Source organism: Epinephelus lanceolatus, chromosome 3, assembly GCF_041903045.1.
Source record: "Epinephelus lanceolatus isolate andai-2023 chromosome 3, ASM4190304v1, whole genome shotgun sequence".
In the NCBI taxonomy this organism is placed as follows: domain Eukaryota; kingdom Metazoa; phylum Chordata; class Actinopteri; order Perciformes; family Serranidae; genus Epinephelus; species Epinephelus lanceolatus.
Genome location: NC_135736.1, coordinates 36,044,508 through 36,062,398, shown reverse-complemented (window position 1 = coordinate 36,062,398; position 17,891 = coordinate 36,044,508). Strand labels below are relative to the sequence as shown.

The following is a 17,891-nucleotide window of genomic DNA, read 5'->3' as shown; positions in this document are numbered from 1 at the left end:
ACAAAACACCCACATTTGGTGCCTAAGAAGTTGTTCGAAACACAGCAATGACTCACTGAATCACAATCACTTCCTTTGTTTGTTGGTCTCAAACAGTCACCTGCAGCTTGGCAGGCGTCTTGTGTCACGCCATCCTCCATCCCCTCCACCTCCAGATGACAAATCACCTAATACACTCAGTGTAGAAACATTGATATGGTACATATGAAAGGTACAAATGTAACGTATTTGTGGTTTGCAGAAACGTACAATGCCAACATTTTCTTCTGATGACTGAGCTGGACATGGAGCACTAAAGTGGTGTTTCTTTAACATGTAGGAAGTAAAAGAAGTTAGTTAGGTGTAGTTTAGTTAGTTGTTTATAGTGTATTGTGGTTGTATGATGTTTCAAACTGTAGACAAGAGTTGAAGCTAGCTTTAAACTCTCTGTGCAACACATCAGTCCCATACTCTGCATTAGAACTTTGTTAAATTGCATCGTCCCTATCAAATTGCAAAACATAAAATATAATAAAATGAACTAAAATTAAATAAAATAAAGTTATATTATTATTATTATTATTATTATAAAGTTGTTGAGTCCATCGTACACGTTGCAGTTCATTCCTCGGCCTTCCCTGAGGAAACATTGATGTACGTCTGTACTCTGTTGACTAGCAGAGACATGTGACTCACAATCATGTTGAAAAAAAAGTAAATTTACTTGCGAGTCACGTAACTCTTCCCTTCACCTCTTCCTCCTACATCTTCCTCCTTCCCCCTTTCTTATCATCATTTCTTATTTTCCCCACCCCTCTCTGCCTCTTCCGCGAGCTCGCTTTGAAGGGAGGAAATCTGCACTTTGCACAAGCAGCAGCAGCAGCAGGCCGGGGATGAAGTGATTCACTGTATGGAGAGAGAGAGAGAGAGAGAGACAGAGGAGTTTTACACCTCTGCACTGTTTCCTTTCTCATCTGTTTTTCTGTTGACAGCATCTTGATCTGATTTGTTCAGTCTGATCTCCTCCTGTCTGTCTGTCTGTCTGTCCTCTTCCTGCTACCTGTTGCTCATTGTTACTGTCATGGATCTCAGGACTGTTTTGACCTTCTCAAGTCTTTTACTCCTGACTGCTGGTAAGTGTATCTTATTTTTGGGGCAATACAAAATGTTGAAGCCGGAAAATAAACTGCTTTGTTATAATGTCAGCCTTTAGCCTTAAAGTTAGCCGCTGAGATACTGGGACATTCCCAGGCCTGAACTGAACTGAAAAGTCATACAATATTAAAGTTTACAACATTGGGCTACCAAGATGACAAAAAGTTTAGCATAATATGCAAGAAAATCCAACAACTGAGACAAATATGAGGAAAAACAATATTTAATGTGTATAACGTGTGACCATTTCTACATGAAGACCTTCCAATTTTGGACCAAGATCTTTCTCAGATTGTCAAAATGTCTCGACAGCAGCTTTACCTTGTGTCGTCTGGTGACCAGCTTCTGCTGCTTCTGTGTCTAGTTATGGGTGCCAACACTTGGCTAATGCTAGCCTGAGGGCTGCTAGCTCGAGTTGACTTTAGAGTTGATTATGTGGTAGAATGTTCTCTCTTGTGGCTCTCAGTTCAGCTGACATGTCCTTTTAGGCTGTAAAATCACCTGAAGTGTTGGGCTACATCTAAATATAGTACAACCTTAGTTCACATACTGTAGCACTCGGTCATGGAAATATAGTGCTTATAGCAACAACTTGGGAAGGTGAAGTCTGTTGTTAACTTTAAAAACCCGAATAAAAACAGAGTTGTTTGACAAATTAGTTCAGTGTGTGACATGTTATCATAGGTTAAGTTGAGAAACATGTTCTGCTTTTTACTTTAAATGTCAACGTACACTGGTATATGCTAATAATAGCACCGTAGTATCCTCTAAAACTATCTCTTCCACTTCTTTCAAAGATATCTAAAACTAAGCTCGTGTTGTACGGACACAATGAGTTTTTGTTTTTAAATGCTGTCCTGAATTTCTGTCTCTTTGGTGTTGAATTTAGTTCCACCTTTGATTGTCGGAGGCCTCGCAGCCTGGTTCAAACACCTCAATCTGCAGGTCGTCCTCCAACATAAATTCTACATTCTACCAAAGGGAGTAGACCTTTCTGACAGCAGTTATTTGGATTTGTCAGTCATCAGATGAAACTGATGGTGCTGATTATGGCCGAATTTTACTGAGGTCTTGTACCAACGACTTGGTATTGTGTATGGTTCACTGACACGACCTGCTCAACCCGATCGCCAGAAAAACAAAAGGGTGGCATTGTGCATTTCTTTAAACCACGGACACATTACATTTGTACATTATTATGTAGCTGATCCATTTCAACGATGCTGTAATTAAGGTTTAGGCACAAAAAACACTTAGTTATGGTTAGGAAACGATCATGTTCTGGTTTAAAATACAAGCTTTTCATGTTATTATCTTGTCAGGAAATGCAGCGATGTCTCATTAAAAACCAATTGCTTTTTGTGGCACTATAAAAAGCAACAAGTCCACCTTTGGTGCATAAAAAGCTGCATGTAAAACAGTGATGGGTCACTAAAGAACACCTGTGTTTGGTGCCTGAAATACTGCTGGAAAGCAGCCATGGGCCACTAAAAAAAACATCTACTTTCGGTGCTGAAGAGACGCCTTTTAGTGACCGGTCGCTAAAAAATACCCACGTTTCGTGCCCTAAAAAGCTGCTTGTAAAATATTGATGTCTCACCGAAAAACCACCCAAGTTTGATGCCTAAAAAGCCGCTTGTAAAACATTGACGGGTCACTAAAAAACATCTATGTTTGGTGCCAAAAAGCTGTTGAAAAAACAGTGATGGGATGCTAATAACACTCATATTTGGTGCCAAAAAAGCTGCTGAAAAAACAGTGATGGGATGCTAAAAACACTCATGTTTGGTGCCAAAAAAGCCACTGGAAAAACAGCAACAGATCTTTAAAAATTAACCACCTTTGTGCCTAAAAAGCCACGTGTATAACAGTGATGTGTCGCTAAAACACACCCGCATTTGGTGCCTTAAAAGCCACTGGACAATAGCGATGCGTCGCCGAAAAAAACACCCACGTTTGATGCCAACAAGCCACTTGTAAAACAGCGACGGGTCGCAAAAATTCTAAAGTTGGTGCCCTAAAAAGCCGCTTGTAAGACATTGATGGGTCACTAAAAACACCCATGTTCGGCGGCCCTAAACGCCGCTTATAAAACAGTTACGAGTTTTTTAACACATCCGTTTGGTGCCTAAAAAGCTGCTGTAAAAGCAGTTTTCACGGCATCCACCATCCCCTCCATTGCCTGGTGACAAAGTGAGCTCATATACTACGTTACTTTAGAAACACTGATACGACACGTATGAAATGCACAAATGTAATGCCAACATTTTCCTCTGGTAAGTGGGTTTATTTGCTCACTTACCAGAATGCAACAAAGTCACAGTTTAAGTTATTTACACCTGTGATTTGCCTGCTGTGAAAAGGGTCAATCAACCCGCTAAACTGTAAACAGTGCTGAGAGCATGAATAACTCATTTGTATGCATGCATTGAATCACCGCATCAAATGCTTGCCAACACACCTTTTAGCTAGTTTACTTTGTAAGGTGAACGCCACGGCTCCAGCCAGACGATCATGGAGGATAAAGTCATTGTCAACATAAGAACTCTCCGCAGATGTAAAATTCTGTCCATAGTATTATAAACCTTTGTGGATCGTTTAGCATTAGATACCTCAAACTCAAGGACCTGCAATCATACTCAAACTGGCAGCCCTGGATCATCTTCGTTACCTGAAACACCATCATCTCACCAACGCAGCCGTGTTATTTTAACATGCTTCCTACTGTGTTTCTATCTGAACACCAGGCCCTTTGTAGTTCTGATACCAGTGCGGCACTGAAGGCATTATTGACTCACTGTGACGGCGTTATGACAGTTATGACAGACAAAAAAAAACATGGGTGGTTCAACACTTGTGAGAACAGAATCATTAAAGATACCATGTAACACTAACAGAACTTAGATAAAGAAAGTCTATCATTCTTTCGAGGCGTTAAAATCAGATGAAGTAAAACAAAAAGTAAAACATACTTTTATCGGAGCCGATAACTCGACTGTGTTATTTCCCTGTGAAACGTGGATTTTGAAAAGTGATCTAAATAACGATTACTATTGTTAATAATTTAAATGGGCTTATAAAGCATTAGAATTGACTTCCTTGATTTTTCACCATGAATTGAGACCCTAATACAGGCTTGCGAGACAATAAGAGATATACAGATGTGATATCCAGGAAGTTTTAACTTTGTGACAGATGTGTTTGTTGGAATGCACAACTACGATGTCACTGATGGAAATTAAACTTCAGACCTGAGCCTGGCAGATGGGGACTTTACCCACCACACCCAAGTAGTCAAATCAAGTCATCAGCATAATTGGAGAAATTGATGTGACGAAAACTAGTAAAACTAGGAATATTAGAAATTTTGCAACAACACTTCACCTGATTATTTTGGTGAAGTTTGTTTTTGGGGGTATGATGGAAAAACACTACTTGAATAGACTGTACAGTATGGAACAGACAACACACATTTACTGTACAACAAAAAACTATGTAACTAAGGGAGATTATTTTGTATTTAGTTTTATATATTTATTAAGGGCATAGCTACAGGTGTAGCTCAGGTGGTGCAGAAACCTGAATGTCACACCAGCTCGGCCGTGCACTCCAAAAACAACAACGTCAGTTTTCTTGGATGGGGAGCTGCTGAGGCATCATGTCATTGTTTCTTCGCTGAAAACTTCTCTTGTTTTTGGTTTAAATCAATATCTTACTGATTGTACCTTTTACTTAAATAAAGAAAATAATAATATTAATGTAAAAATATATGATAATGAAAACGCATAAGCAGAATATAAAACTAAAATGAAACTAACCTAAAAACATAGTGACAAAACATATAAACAAATGTATATAAATATAAAATTATGCTAGTATGACTATCACAATGTCATCTGTATAAATTACAGTAAAATATTTCATATATTTTTACTTTATAAATCAGCAGAAGTGCTTATGAAGTGTCACACACACACGTACACATACAGTATGTAAATAAACAAACTTGAAAACAAACAACAATAACACAAAACATCCAATAAATTCTCCTGTGAGTGTCCGTCTCCTCCTGGTCGGTCAGGGGCTCCTGGAGATGGGGGGTGGGATATGGCGGCACTAGCCTACGCTCCAGTGAGGAATGTATGGAAATTCTGTACTGAAGTACAATTTAAACTACTATAACTTGAGTGTTTTCATATGTACTTTATACCTCTACTCCCTCCTCCCCTGAGGGAACGATTCCAGTTACAGCTATAGGCTCTCACAACGTACTGTCCAAACAGGCCCCTCAGGTCTGCTAGTCTGAGTTTTCTAACTGTTCCAGAGTCCAGGTTAAAGACAAAGGGCGATGGAGCCTTTTCAGTTTCTGCTCCTCGGCTTTGTAACAGCCTCCCACTGAGCATCAGATCAGCTGACTCTGTTCACGTCTTTAAATCTCGCCTGAAAACTTACTTTCACAGAGTGGCCTTTCCTGACAGTTGATAGGCTTATTGTGTGTATGGAAGTTTGTGTATTTGCAGCCATGTGTTTATGTGTGCATGCTTACAAGTATATATGTGATCAAGTGTGGGGGTGGCTGTGGCTCAGAAGCTAGATCGGGTCGTCCCCTAATCGGAAGATCAGTGGCACCTTGTATGTACCTTGTAGCCTCGGCCACCAGTGTACGAATTTGTGCGTGAATGGGTGAATGTGACTCGTAGTTGAGTGGTCAGATGACTAGAAGGGCACTCTGCAAGTGCAGGTCCATTTACCAAGTGTATATGTTGGTGTGGGTGTATGTATACGCTTATGTATCATTTTTGTTTTGTATTTTCTTCACTTTGTGCTTTCAGCTTGAGAAGTGCTCTACAAATAAAGTTAGCGTTATTATTATATGACTACTTTTCAGATACAGATTTGACTTACACAACCTGATTAGTTTCTAAAATAAAATGCATATAATACTATGATTATATGAAACGCATAGATACCTTGTTCACAATTATCCAACAGGAACGCACATAATGAAGAATAAAAAAACAACAAGGCATTACCGTAAATTAAAAAAGAAAAACAAGATTATATGGACCGAAAAGGTGTAGGCTGAAGCTTAAATGAATTATACCCTTTTTACTTTGTATATTCTCACGTGTAACTCACTCACTACTAAGTTTACGTTACACACACACACACACACACACACACACACACACAAAACAAAAACAACAACAAATGTCATACTGTATAAACCACATGGCAAAATCTCTGACAGCTGACATATTTTCAGTGTTTGATACAGTATATTTTGCTATATTGCCCAACCAGCTGCATTAGTAATAAAACTCCAATAATACAATATTATGTGTTAAAATAAACTGTCACTCTGACAGGGGTCTTTCTGCTGCATCATGGGACTTTTATAAATTTGATAGTTAAGTTAAATTTTGCTGGTAATATTAATGTACTTTTTAAATTTTGACGGAATATTGTGAATGCAGGATTTTTAGTCCAAATTTATACTTTTACCGAAGTGAAGTAGCTCAATCACTGGTTACACATGTACAGGTTTTAATAGCTGTGTTGTAAGATATTAACTCCTACTCTGAATTCTATTAAAACATTTAAAATGCAGGCATCTTTTATTGTTTATACGAAGCCAATGAGATTTAAAACAAAGTCTTTTTTCGTGTTTGAAGGGCAGATAATGTTTCACAGCGGCTCCACGTCGTAAAAGGTCATTTTGCTTTACACAACAAAAGGTTTTCTGTTTGATACAAGAAAATCTCACTAGATTACAAAATACATTTCTGGTTGTAGATTATTTTATCTTGTGTGTAATGCAATTATTTTATTTATTTGAAAAATAATGCAGAAGCACATTCATTGCATTGAGTTACAGAGTGAGCACAATGATTTAGTTTATGGGTTAAACAACGCAAACCAAATGGAGTGAACTTTTGTGTTGAAATGAAGTGCAGCTCTGTAAACACAAACAGAAAAACTAACTAAAGTGATTTCTATTAATTTTAATGGGACTTTAAAACTTTGGTCCACCTGAATAAAAAAGGGGAAAAAAACATAACCTTTACATTTACATATATGTGTAGTGGTATCTCGTCCTGTATGTAGTTTCGGTTCTGTTTGCAAACTCTTTGAAATCTGTGCCGCTGAAACTTGTGCTGCCACCCCAACACAGCGGCTCTGAATTGAAACAGGTTTGTGGTGTTTAGAGCATCAGAAAGCAACCGTTTTTTTTTGTTGTTGTCGAGAACCAGTTTTGGTAGAAAATACTTCCCAGTGAAAACTAAATGTCAGCATTACTTCAACGGATAAATGAGAAAATATGTGAACTGGAATTTAAGTGCATTTTATATTTTGTGCTTTGTTGAACTGATTATTGAATTATAAAAGGGAAAGATGAAAATGTCTGAACACATTTATAGTGTGGCAGCTGAATTACAGTTTAATCAGGATTAGATTTTTTAAATTGATCAAGATTGCACTGGTTGTTTATGGGGAAATGAGACTCCCTAAAACCTTGGTATTTTACACCTATGATTGTCATCGGCTCATCGGCTCACTCCTTACTTGTTGGATACGCTAGCAAAACTGTAACCTAAAAAGTTGTTTATTAACCCCAAGATAAAATTTACATCTAATTTTACCTTATTGTAACTTCAAACAGACATCATTTTTATTTTTTTGTGATAATTGATTTATGAAGACACACTTAGATTTTTGATCCTTGTACTGCGTCACGGCTGCATCCACAACTAACATAAGTCTTCCCTGCTGATTTTCAACTTTTACTTGACCGCTGAAGTTTTCAAACAGACCATTGTAACGTTATACTGGAAAATATGCACAACTAAATAGTGCAAAAATATATTGACATGACTATTGACTATTTCCAACAACAAAAATCTACTCTGCACTACCTCTGTATTCTGATTCCAGTGTAGATGTAATAGATACATTTTTGTTCTGCTTTCTTACAAAGGTGCACACAGGTTATTGTATAAAGTGTAAACTTCATGAACATGCACCGAGAGCACGAGCTAGGAAGGTCACAAAGCTTGCTGCAGGATGCTCTGCTACGGCCTGCAAAAGAGAACATGTCCTTTCACTGCTGACTACAGTCAGTTATATGTTTCTGAACACAACAAAGCTGATTAGTGATGAGAAAGACTGGATGTCAGAATTTCTGCAGCTAAATTTCATGAGTCCTGAGCACCTGGACTATTGCAACGCCTGGTTAATCTGCTTAAATACAGGAGCCGTACTGTAGCTCAGCTTCAGAACATAAGAAGCCAGGTTACAGATAACATCTACCCTCATCACCTGAATTTAGCCCTTTTGCACAGGCTGTCAGTTTCTGTGAATCTTATTGATGACATAGCAGACTTTACATGGCTTTTAACTGTGCTAGTCCTGCTATTTCAGGTCTTTTAGCTGTCCCATATTCAGTCCAGTCACACAAAGAAGTGCACTGACAAGCTTGCCAAGCTGCAGACCACTGCAAAGCGGTTTTGTTTGTTTGTTTTAAGGCCCCGTCGCTATGTTTCCAGTGGCTTTATACGCACCAAATGTGGGTGTTTTTCAGGGACCTGTCACCATTTTTCTGGCAGTGATAGTGCTGCAAAAAAGTGATTGTTTTTTACCGAGATTGTGTCCTCCAAACTGGGTATTTTAAGGGGAGACAGTAGATCTTTAAATTCGATGTTTAAATATGCAAATCAGGTATTATATAATTTAAAATGCGCTAAAATTCATGCATTTCCAGAACAGAAATCTGAATGCTGGATAAAACCAGGTTTAAAATTGTTTCATTTTGTTGACGTATCAGAGTCAAAGGTTTTTACAGAGGGATCTTCATGGATATCTTGTTTAATCACTCCGTAAATCAGAAAATACTTTCAACAGCCATAAAACAAAATCAATTTTCACCATGTTTTGAGGAATAACATGTTATATAAATCGGGGTATGAATAATGTATAAAAACACCTCTCTATAAAAACTTTCAGAATATAGATAGGAAAATTTAGTGAATGTAAGTGCTACTGATGTGAAGATGTCTGGTTTAGAGTGAGAGAAAAAACTAATTTAAAGAAAATGTCCTTTAAAGACACGCACTGTAAAATTCCATAAATTTTTAGACAACAAAATAAGACACTACAGGTAAATATGGTTAAAATTTGAACAAATAGATATCACTGTGAAATATCCTCAGTTTTTTTTTAAAGATTTTTTTTGGGGGCTTTTGTCTTTAATGAACAGGACATAGTGAAATGGGGTGAAGGAAAGAGCCGGGGGTGGGGGGGGGGGGGGGGTGACATGCAGCAAATGGTTGCAAGCCGGAGTCAAACCTGCGACCGCTGCAGCGAGGCATCGCCTCTGTACATTGGGCGCCGGCACTATCCACTACGCTACCGACGCCCCTAAAATGTCCTCAGTTGATGAATTATTTTTGATAATTATTTAATGATTATTATTACAATAATGATTTATTAATTAAGCTTTCTAAAAAAATGTTTAAGTATGCAAATGAGGCATTATCAAATGTGCTTTTTAAATAAATTTCCAGTACATAAATCTGAACTAAAATAAATACCTAGATGTGTATTTTGGATGTTTTCTTTTCACTAGTCTGAAAGCAGATGTTACACAGGCAAAATAGGCCAACAACTTAAAATTGACCAGTGGATGAAAATACTGTTTTTACCCACAGTGTCTCGCCTTAGGCCAAGATGTGATCTCTTACTTACCATGTCTGTGTTGTTTTTGTTCCTAAACATAACCAGATGTCAACTACAGTGTTGTTGAAATGTAAAGTTTCAGCTTATTAACTTAAATTTATAATAACGTACAAATGTAACGTATCTGTGATTTGCAAAAAATGTACAATTCTAATTTTTGGAGTTGATCAGGATATCACTGTACTGGCGCCTCAGTTTCGCAGTTCTCTTATTCATTCTAAGAGTCGGCATGTAGTTCTACTCATAGCTGTTTTATTGCTTGTATAATAAGCTCTCAGACACATACACACACACACGCATAGTATCATAGACTATATGTTTTATGTCAGGCTTTCACAAAACTATTTCTGTGCACAAGAACATTAAATTACATATAAACTGTTACAATGAGTAAATGTGCGTAAGTTTAAGAAAATTTATTTTTTTGTTTGTTTTAAAGATGCCTCCTCATGGCATGCAGAGGAGTGTGAGATAAAAAATCTTCATAAACACCTCACAAATGTAAAGTTCCTGATTATCAGCAGCTTTAGTTTACAACATTACAAGTGCGTTTGTGTCATCAAATGAAGATGATTAAAGTGGTTCAGCACAAAGTGACTGTCCTGTTTGTGTCGTTGTTTGAAGCAGTGTGTTGATCTGTGTTCTCAACACTAACTGATTTCTGTCTCCCAGGAGCAGACCACAAAACACTTCAGCAAAACAGCACAACGACTCCCATCCACACTGTGACTGACAGCCCCAGCAAGAACTGTACCTGCCCCAGTGCTGCTCCAGCAGCCCCTGCTACCCCCGCCCCCACCCCCTGCCGCTCTGAAGCTGACCTGGGCCTCTTCATAATCAAATGGACCAAATGTGACGGATACGTTAACTTGATCCTCCCTTATCCCTCAAACTCCTCTTTGACTGTCTGTTACCGCAGTAAAACAAGCTTTGAGAGCCTCTTGAGAGACGTGTGTGTGAACCGTAAAGGTTGTGAAGACACCAAGCCAGATTTGGTCAAAGGGAAAATCATTCAGAAGAATCGTTATGACATCACAGAGAGTGAAGAAAAGAAAGGGGACAGCTGTGAGGCACTGAAGGTCCGATGCAAAGGTTGGTCTACTGTCTGTGTGCCGCTGCTTGTCTGTGGATGTGTGTGTAAGTGAGCTAATTTCATGTCCTCTTGTGGTTTGACATTTTATATGTGCAGGCTTTATGAGGCCAACACATGCAGCGCATAACCACAAAGTGTTTTATCTTAACATACACAAGTGTGCAAAATCACTGATGCACAAACTATGTACTATAACACTGTAAAGTTAGGTGTCAGTGTTGTATTTAGTACCTGAACATGAGAAATGTTGTTTACTATTGTCTTAACACAAACAGCTGAATAAGAACTGAATAAGTTCTTAACAAAATTCTGATTTAAATGAGAAACGATCTGATCCAAGTACAGGACTTAGAATATGGCTCCGCATTCAGTGCAACTTTCAGTATATTACAATTTATAAGTTCTTTTGAATATAAATGTCACCGTTCAGGAACAGTGCAACATCAGCAACACAAGATATGAAACACAAAGAGCTTCTGACTGAAGCATAGTGCGTACGCCAAAGACAAAAAGAGACTTTCACATGATTAGGACTCAATATATCATCATTATGAGATCAGTGTTGTGCATGAATGCACTAAATAAGCACATGCTCATGTTTTTGGTGAATGGTGAACTGAATGTATCTTTTTTCAACTAATGGACATGATCATCATTAACTCTTCCAACAGTTAACGACACTCATGCACTGGGTTTTATGGCACCTCACATGCCATTATTGTGTCAAAGACAGGACCCCAGGAAGTGCATCGTAGTGGCCAAAGAGTGGAATTACAACTTCTGGCTCCATCACGTGATGCCATTGGGCCCAAAAAGGCTTTTCCTATAGACTTACATTGTGAAAGAGACGTCGACGTAAATCAGTGGATATGTTTTTTTGAGCATCACAACCGTCTAAAAAAGGTTCATTTCACTATCATGATTTGATCCACTCAGGCCGATACCATTTCTATTTAAAGGAGGGCTAAAGTGGAAGAAAGCTGCTTGGCTTGTGAAAGTCTCTGGTGCACTTGCTCAACAATGATGGAATTTTGGGTAATTTTATACCCAGGAAGTTAAACGTTTTTGACATTGAGCAACTTTCATATGAATGAACGGAGCTCTGCCTCCAACGCTGTATCCAGTTCTCTTTATACATCCATGGCCGAAGACCGTTTCCCCCACCTGAATCGAAGTCATCCAATCACAGTGAAGTGACGACCTTTGTCATGTTTTGGTGAAATAAAGTCTCTCATTCTCTCAGAAGTGTCCTAACAACTTCTAAAGGCAGGCAATGTAGATGGAAAACAAAGCATGCATACGTGTTTACGTGTGTGTGTGTGTGTGTGTGTGTGTGTGTCCAGTTGAGAACCTCCCAGATGTAGAGGGGCAACTGCACGCCTACAAAGTGGTGACAGCTCTGCTCTGCTGCATTCTGCTGATCCTGTTACTCATCCGCTTCACCAGACCCACCGTCAAAGCCCTGCAGAAGAGACGTAAGTGTACACACACACACACACTCACACACACACACACATACACACACACACACAAGATTTAAAAAATAATTTTACAGGGCTCTAAAGGGTCAGTTCATGGCAATCTGAAAAATATTTTTGCCCTTGTTCAAACTAGTATCTCGCCACAAAGATAGATTTGCTTTTATACGTTGAGCCCAGATACATGCGGCCAAGTCGCCAGAAGAAAATGTTGGAATTGTGTGTTTCTGCAAACCATAAATATGTCATATTTGTACATTTCATACCTATCATATCAAAGTTTCTAAAGGATGATGGATGGATGATGGAGGTGGATGGTGACACCTAAGTGAGACTGCTGCCAAGCTGCAGACCACTGTTTGAGAACAACAAACAAATTCCATTATGATTTAGTGACTCATTGCTGTGTTTCAAGCAGCTTTTTAGGCACCAAACGTGGGTGTTTTGTAGCGACCTGTCACTGTCTTTCCAACGGAGATCGTCCCCCGCAAAGATGTATATTTTAAGCCAAAACTTGATCTTTTCCAAACCATAACCTAACCACACATTAACCACAGCACTGTTGAAACGTAAAGTTTTAACATATCCACTACATAATAACGTACAAATATAACCTATGTGTGGTTTGCAAAAACGTACAATGCCAATTGAGAAGAAAGGTAGTGTGCCCTGTAATTGAAACATCCTCAGCTCAAGTAAAATCTACAAGGCTTTGCAACATGTAAAAAGTCTTATTCACGAGAAGTCACCATGCCTCACCATGTTTCACAAAAACAGAGCCCCTTACAACTTTCTACCTAAGGCCCAGTTCAGACCAAAGATTGGCGACGAGACAAAAGTGTCTTAGAATGCTGCAGAGAAAAGTTGCAGCACCGTGAACTGGCCGGTCTGAGCTCGACTCAAGCTGGCTGTTGGTGTCACCTGACTCAGCTGATCAAATCTTGGGTGGCTGGTTTTAGAACATAAAGCTTGTCACCTGTTTCTACAGCCAGTTGGCTTGTCGTGAAGTCTGCTGGTCAAATCAGAATGACTGCAGACAGCGTGTTCGCTTGCAGGTTTTTTTTTCAAATGCAACTGTAGCCAGTATCTCACTATCACTATCAGCCACATAAGCCTGAAAAGCTGGAAATCAGAACGGAAGTACACAGAGTTGTTGTACCATCTTATCTAGTTGCACTGGTGTGAGCGTTTTAAGAACGTTGCAGAGCGGTGCATTGCAAGTAGTTTCTCGTTTCAGCTCGTCTTGTCGTGAATCTTTGGTCTGAACTGGGCGTACGTAGAAAATCTACAGCTGATAGTTTTACGGATTATTCCTGCAGTATTTACACAAATATTAAGTGGTTTGGTTGCTGTGTTGTTGGCTTTCAGTATCAGACAGGAGGCAGAATCGCTGGATCGGACCTACGCAGAGTCACAGTGGTGAGTCACACACACATGCACACTTTACATAGGGCTACTGAGTGAAAGAATCATTTGTACATCTACCAGCATACTTAAGGTCACTCATGCATGCAGTATTAAAAGATAAGTGTGGAGATTTTAATTTATTCTTGCAGTCAGTGCTGTGTGTGTATATGTATCTTATTCTTCTGTGCTTAAAAACACATCAGTGAGCAGCACAGTTGCACTGGGTCACACGTTCCTTCGTAACCATAAACACACACACTGTAGTTTATTTTGACTCAATCTCACAGACACCGTCCTGCTGCCCCAAATACTCGCTAGAGCACCAAATGTGGATTACTGTAATCCGCCGCTGAAAAAAGTCCCTAATAAAATGTACTATTTCCTCCCATATCTTTGTTAAAAACTGGACACAGTCTTTTTTTAATGAGACTTCATATTTGTGTGCTTTTTTTTTAAAGATTAATGTCTTAAGTAGGAACCAATTGGGGATTGAGCTGAGAGCCACAGAGTAGGGAAGTCCGAAAAGTACTGAGAGACGGACTAACATATTGTTGATTTGGGTCTGACAATGAGATCGGTTGACGATAAGAACAATAACACCAAATTCATCCTTTTTTATCTCTGATGTGTTTATGTCCCTGTTTCAGTGTCTTATCATCGAGGAAAAAGTGCAGTTAAAAACAATGACGGAGAGAAGAGAGTGTCCTACCCTGGTAACACACACACACACACACACACACACACACACTTAGAATGTTAAACCAGCCATACGTACAGTCGTATAATTAGCTCACTGCTCTTCCAGCAGTCATTGTACTGGTCTAAATCTGACTGCTCTCCCTGTATGTTGTCAAATCAGCTCTGGAGCGACTGGCAGTCAGTGACAGCAGAGAGCCTTCATCCAATAGGAACAGTGATTACAACTTCTGACACGCCTCTTCCTTCTGCATCACTACCACCAGCACCGCCATCATCATCATCATCAGGGCAAAACATATGCTTTCATATATGACTATTTCTGGATTGTATTATACAGTAATAAAACAAACTGGAAAAGGAAGAATAAGTTATAGCAACCTGACTAAATTTATATTAAAGGGATATTTCAGATTTTTTTTTAGGTGGGGTTCTTTGAAGCAGTCTATAGTCTGTGTTACATACAGTCGATGTCAGTCTGCACATATCCTGTTTGGGGAAGCAGACAGAAGTGCCACCAAAGAATGGAGGTTAGCAGCAAAACTGATTTTAGCCACTTAAAAAAAAGTTCTACCTTAAAAAATCTATTCCAGTTTAGGTGGGCACTATATTAAGTATATTTTCACTGATTTACTTCACAGTCAGACAGCCATTTCCTTTGGCAATAAATTTTCTCCACTATAGAACTTCCATAATCTCATACATCTGTCTCTTGTGGCCCATTCAGTCCAGGCCTCCAGGAACTTCACCAGGCTTTGAAGACAATTTTCATAGTGGCCAAACAGTGTAATTATAGCTTTTAAGTCCATCACTTGAAGCCACAAAAGATTTTTGTCCCGTAGACTTACATTGAGAAGGAGACGTCTGTTTATCTGTGGATACTTTTTTTTGATCGTCACAACCTCAACGAAATGACTCGTTTCACTATCAGGATTTGATTCATTTGGTCTGATAACATTTGATAACACAGTAAATCATTGGGGTAATTTTATAGGTGGCAGCTGAATGATTTTGGCTTCATGCACCACTGACCTTCATAGGAATGAACAGGGCTCCGCCTTTAATGCTGTATCCAGTTCTCTTTATACATCCCAGGTTCAACCTTCCTCTGCAAAAGTTCCTTTTCTGTATACTCTGGATCATAAAGGTATCTCACAGTGAATGGCATGTCACTGTCGCTGTCATAACCACTCATTTTTTATTTTCTTGTATTTGCTGTCTCCTCCATAAAACGCTGAAAGTCTGACCCAACAGCTGATCTGCAGCATAATGCAGCGTGCAGCACAGTTGTGTTTATGTGTATGAATACGGAAGTTCAACAGTTGAGAAAATGTAGTGCCAAAGGAAAAGCTTGTATGACGATGAAGTAAAGGGGATAAAATATTCTAAAAATAGCGTACACCTTAAGTGACATTGGGCCTCTATCTAGGTGGCTAAGATACATTTTCCTTCTGCGTCGACACTCCTGTCTGCTTCTTCAAACTGGGAGCATGACGACCACCATGTAGTGAATATAATATGCTGACTATAGATAAGCATCTCGTACAACCCCACTTCAAAAATCTGATCCATCCTTTTAAGATATGATATTGTTGATTACAATATTCTGTGAAACCACATATCCGCCACCATTGTACATTGTGTTCATACATCTTTGTTTAGCAGTTAGCATTGGAGCTACTTCTTAAATAACAAATGACTGGCAGTCTGTGACAGTAGAAAGCCTTCATCTAATGACTGCATCTCAAAAGGTCTTGAATGGTGTTGCCAGTTTTTAGCTCCATCAGGTGACTGTTGGATATATAGGTGACTTGCTTGTTTACTTACAAGCTATAACAACAGACAGCTTTGCAGCTGTAACAGGTTAATTTTGTGCACCTTTAGCTTGGCAAGTAGTTCCCCCTACTTTCAGTCTTTGTGCTAAGATAGTCTAAACTCATTTTAGACTTATCTCCGTACTGGACAACAAGAGATGAAACTGAGAAACTCACAAAGTTTACAAAGTGTTGAACTATTCCTTTAATTTTTCAAACTATTCATAAACTCTCTGCTATATTCATTCAGTGATACTGTGACATACATTTTGTTTCTTCTGTTGTCTGTTTGTGATTAATATTGTGAACTGTTTTGTTTTCAGTAAAATGATCCAAGTTGTGTTTGACCTGATTTGTTGTCTTTGAAGTAGGTGAATGGAAAATGTTGTAGATTTTGGAGAAGACAGAAAGACAGGAGGAGGAGGAGGAGGAGGAGGAAGGAGTGAGAGATGAAGGTGGTTACTAAGTGCAGAGATGTGGTTTCCTCTGCCGTTGACACCAACTTCCTGTTTGTGTTATTTCTGTCGTAACCTGTATATCTTTCCCCCTTCTCCCCCAGTCTCCTTCTTTCTTTCTCCTCCTTGTTGTCTTACCATGTTTCTTTCAATCCCTCATTATTCTTTTCAGTCGTCTCTTGTCTTCTGTCTTTTGTCTGCCTCTGTTCTTTTCTTCCTCCCACTTTCTCTTTCTGTCTCATGCGTGGTGAAGTCTGGGTTGAGGTTGATTGTTTATTCATCTGCTCGTCATCACATGTGTCAGCTATCACTGATTGGATTTTTACCAAACTTGGAAATGGAAAATAGAAAATTCTTGTGTAAAAGAATGCAGTGGGGGTACCACCTCTAGCCCTGGCAATGCAGTTCTCCTAAATGTCAGAGTGTGAGTGAGAGATCATCACAGTCAGATCATGCTAAAACATTAATGGGGATGGTAGAGTGGTGTGTATGTGGAGAGCATTGGTGTAAAAGAAAAAGAAAAAGTAAAGGCAAGAGTCATGCAGTGCAATACACAATTTTCAAATTTTCACATACCATATTCTTTTATTGTTTGTCATTATTATTGTTGGTTGATAGCTAAGTAGTTTAATTGTGTTGATTTCTCACCCTAAATTAAATTAAATCAAATTATATTAAATTGAATTAAATTAAATTAAATTAAATTAAATCAAATTAAATTATATTAAATTGAATTAAATTAGATCAAATTAAATTAAATTAAATTGAATTAAATTAATCAAATTAAATAAGTTTGAATTAAATCAAATTAAATTGTATTAAATTAGATAAAATTGAATTAAATCAAATTAAATTAATTCAATCAAATCAAATCAAATCAAATCAAATTATTAATTATATTTTTGGGTACTTGGGAAACTTGCCTAGGGCACTATATGTGCTAGTTCCAGCACTGCAAACCATGACCTGTATTTTCCAAGCGCCTCAAAGAAGGAAATCACTCCAAACTGGCAAAAAGTGCGAGATGCAACTTTGGTCCAACTTTTAGACCTAGTGGTAAATGACTCTCATCTCTTGT

At 38.5% G+C, this 17,891-nt stretch overlaps 1 protein-coding gene across 1 annotated transcript; it reads left to right on the top strand.

The window, feature by feature from the left end:
* Positions 1–853: 853 nt before the first annotated feature.
* On the top strand, positions 854–16,705 carry cd5 (CD5 molecule). Its single transcript, XM_033623842.2, has 6 exons — positions 854–1,112; positions 10,543–10,962; positions 12,307–12,438; positions 13,810–13,860; positions 14,496–14,561; positions 14,708–16,705. The coding sequence occupies exons 1-6, from the start codon at positions 1,061–1,063 to the stop codon at positions 14,776–14,778; spliced, it is 792 nt and encodes a 263-aa protein (XP_033479733.2). The 5' UTR covers positions 854–1,060; the 3' UTR covers positions 14,779–16,705.
* The last annotated feature ends 1,186 nt before the right edge of the window (positions 16,706–17,891 follow it).

What these genes read in the sequence shown, in the direction of transcription:
- cd5 (XM_033623842.2), top strand. Translation starts at nt 1,061, where the DNA reads ATGGATCTCAGGACTGTTTTGACCTTCTCAAGTCTTTTACTCCTGACT. An exon ending in TCTTTTACTCCTGACTGCTG is followed by an intron (nt 1,113 to 10,542) that starts GTAAGTGTATCT and finishes TCTGTCTCCCAG; the next exon opens with GAGCAGACCACAAAACACTT. An exon ending in ACCTACGCAGAGTCACAGTG is followed by an intron (nt 13,861 to 14,495) that starts GTGAGTCACACA and finishes TCCCTGTTTCAG; the next exon opens with TGTCTTATCATCGAGGAAAA.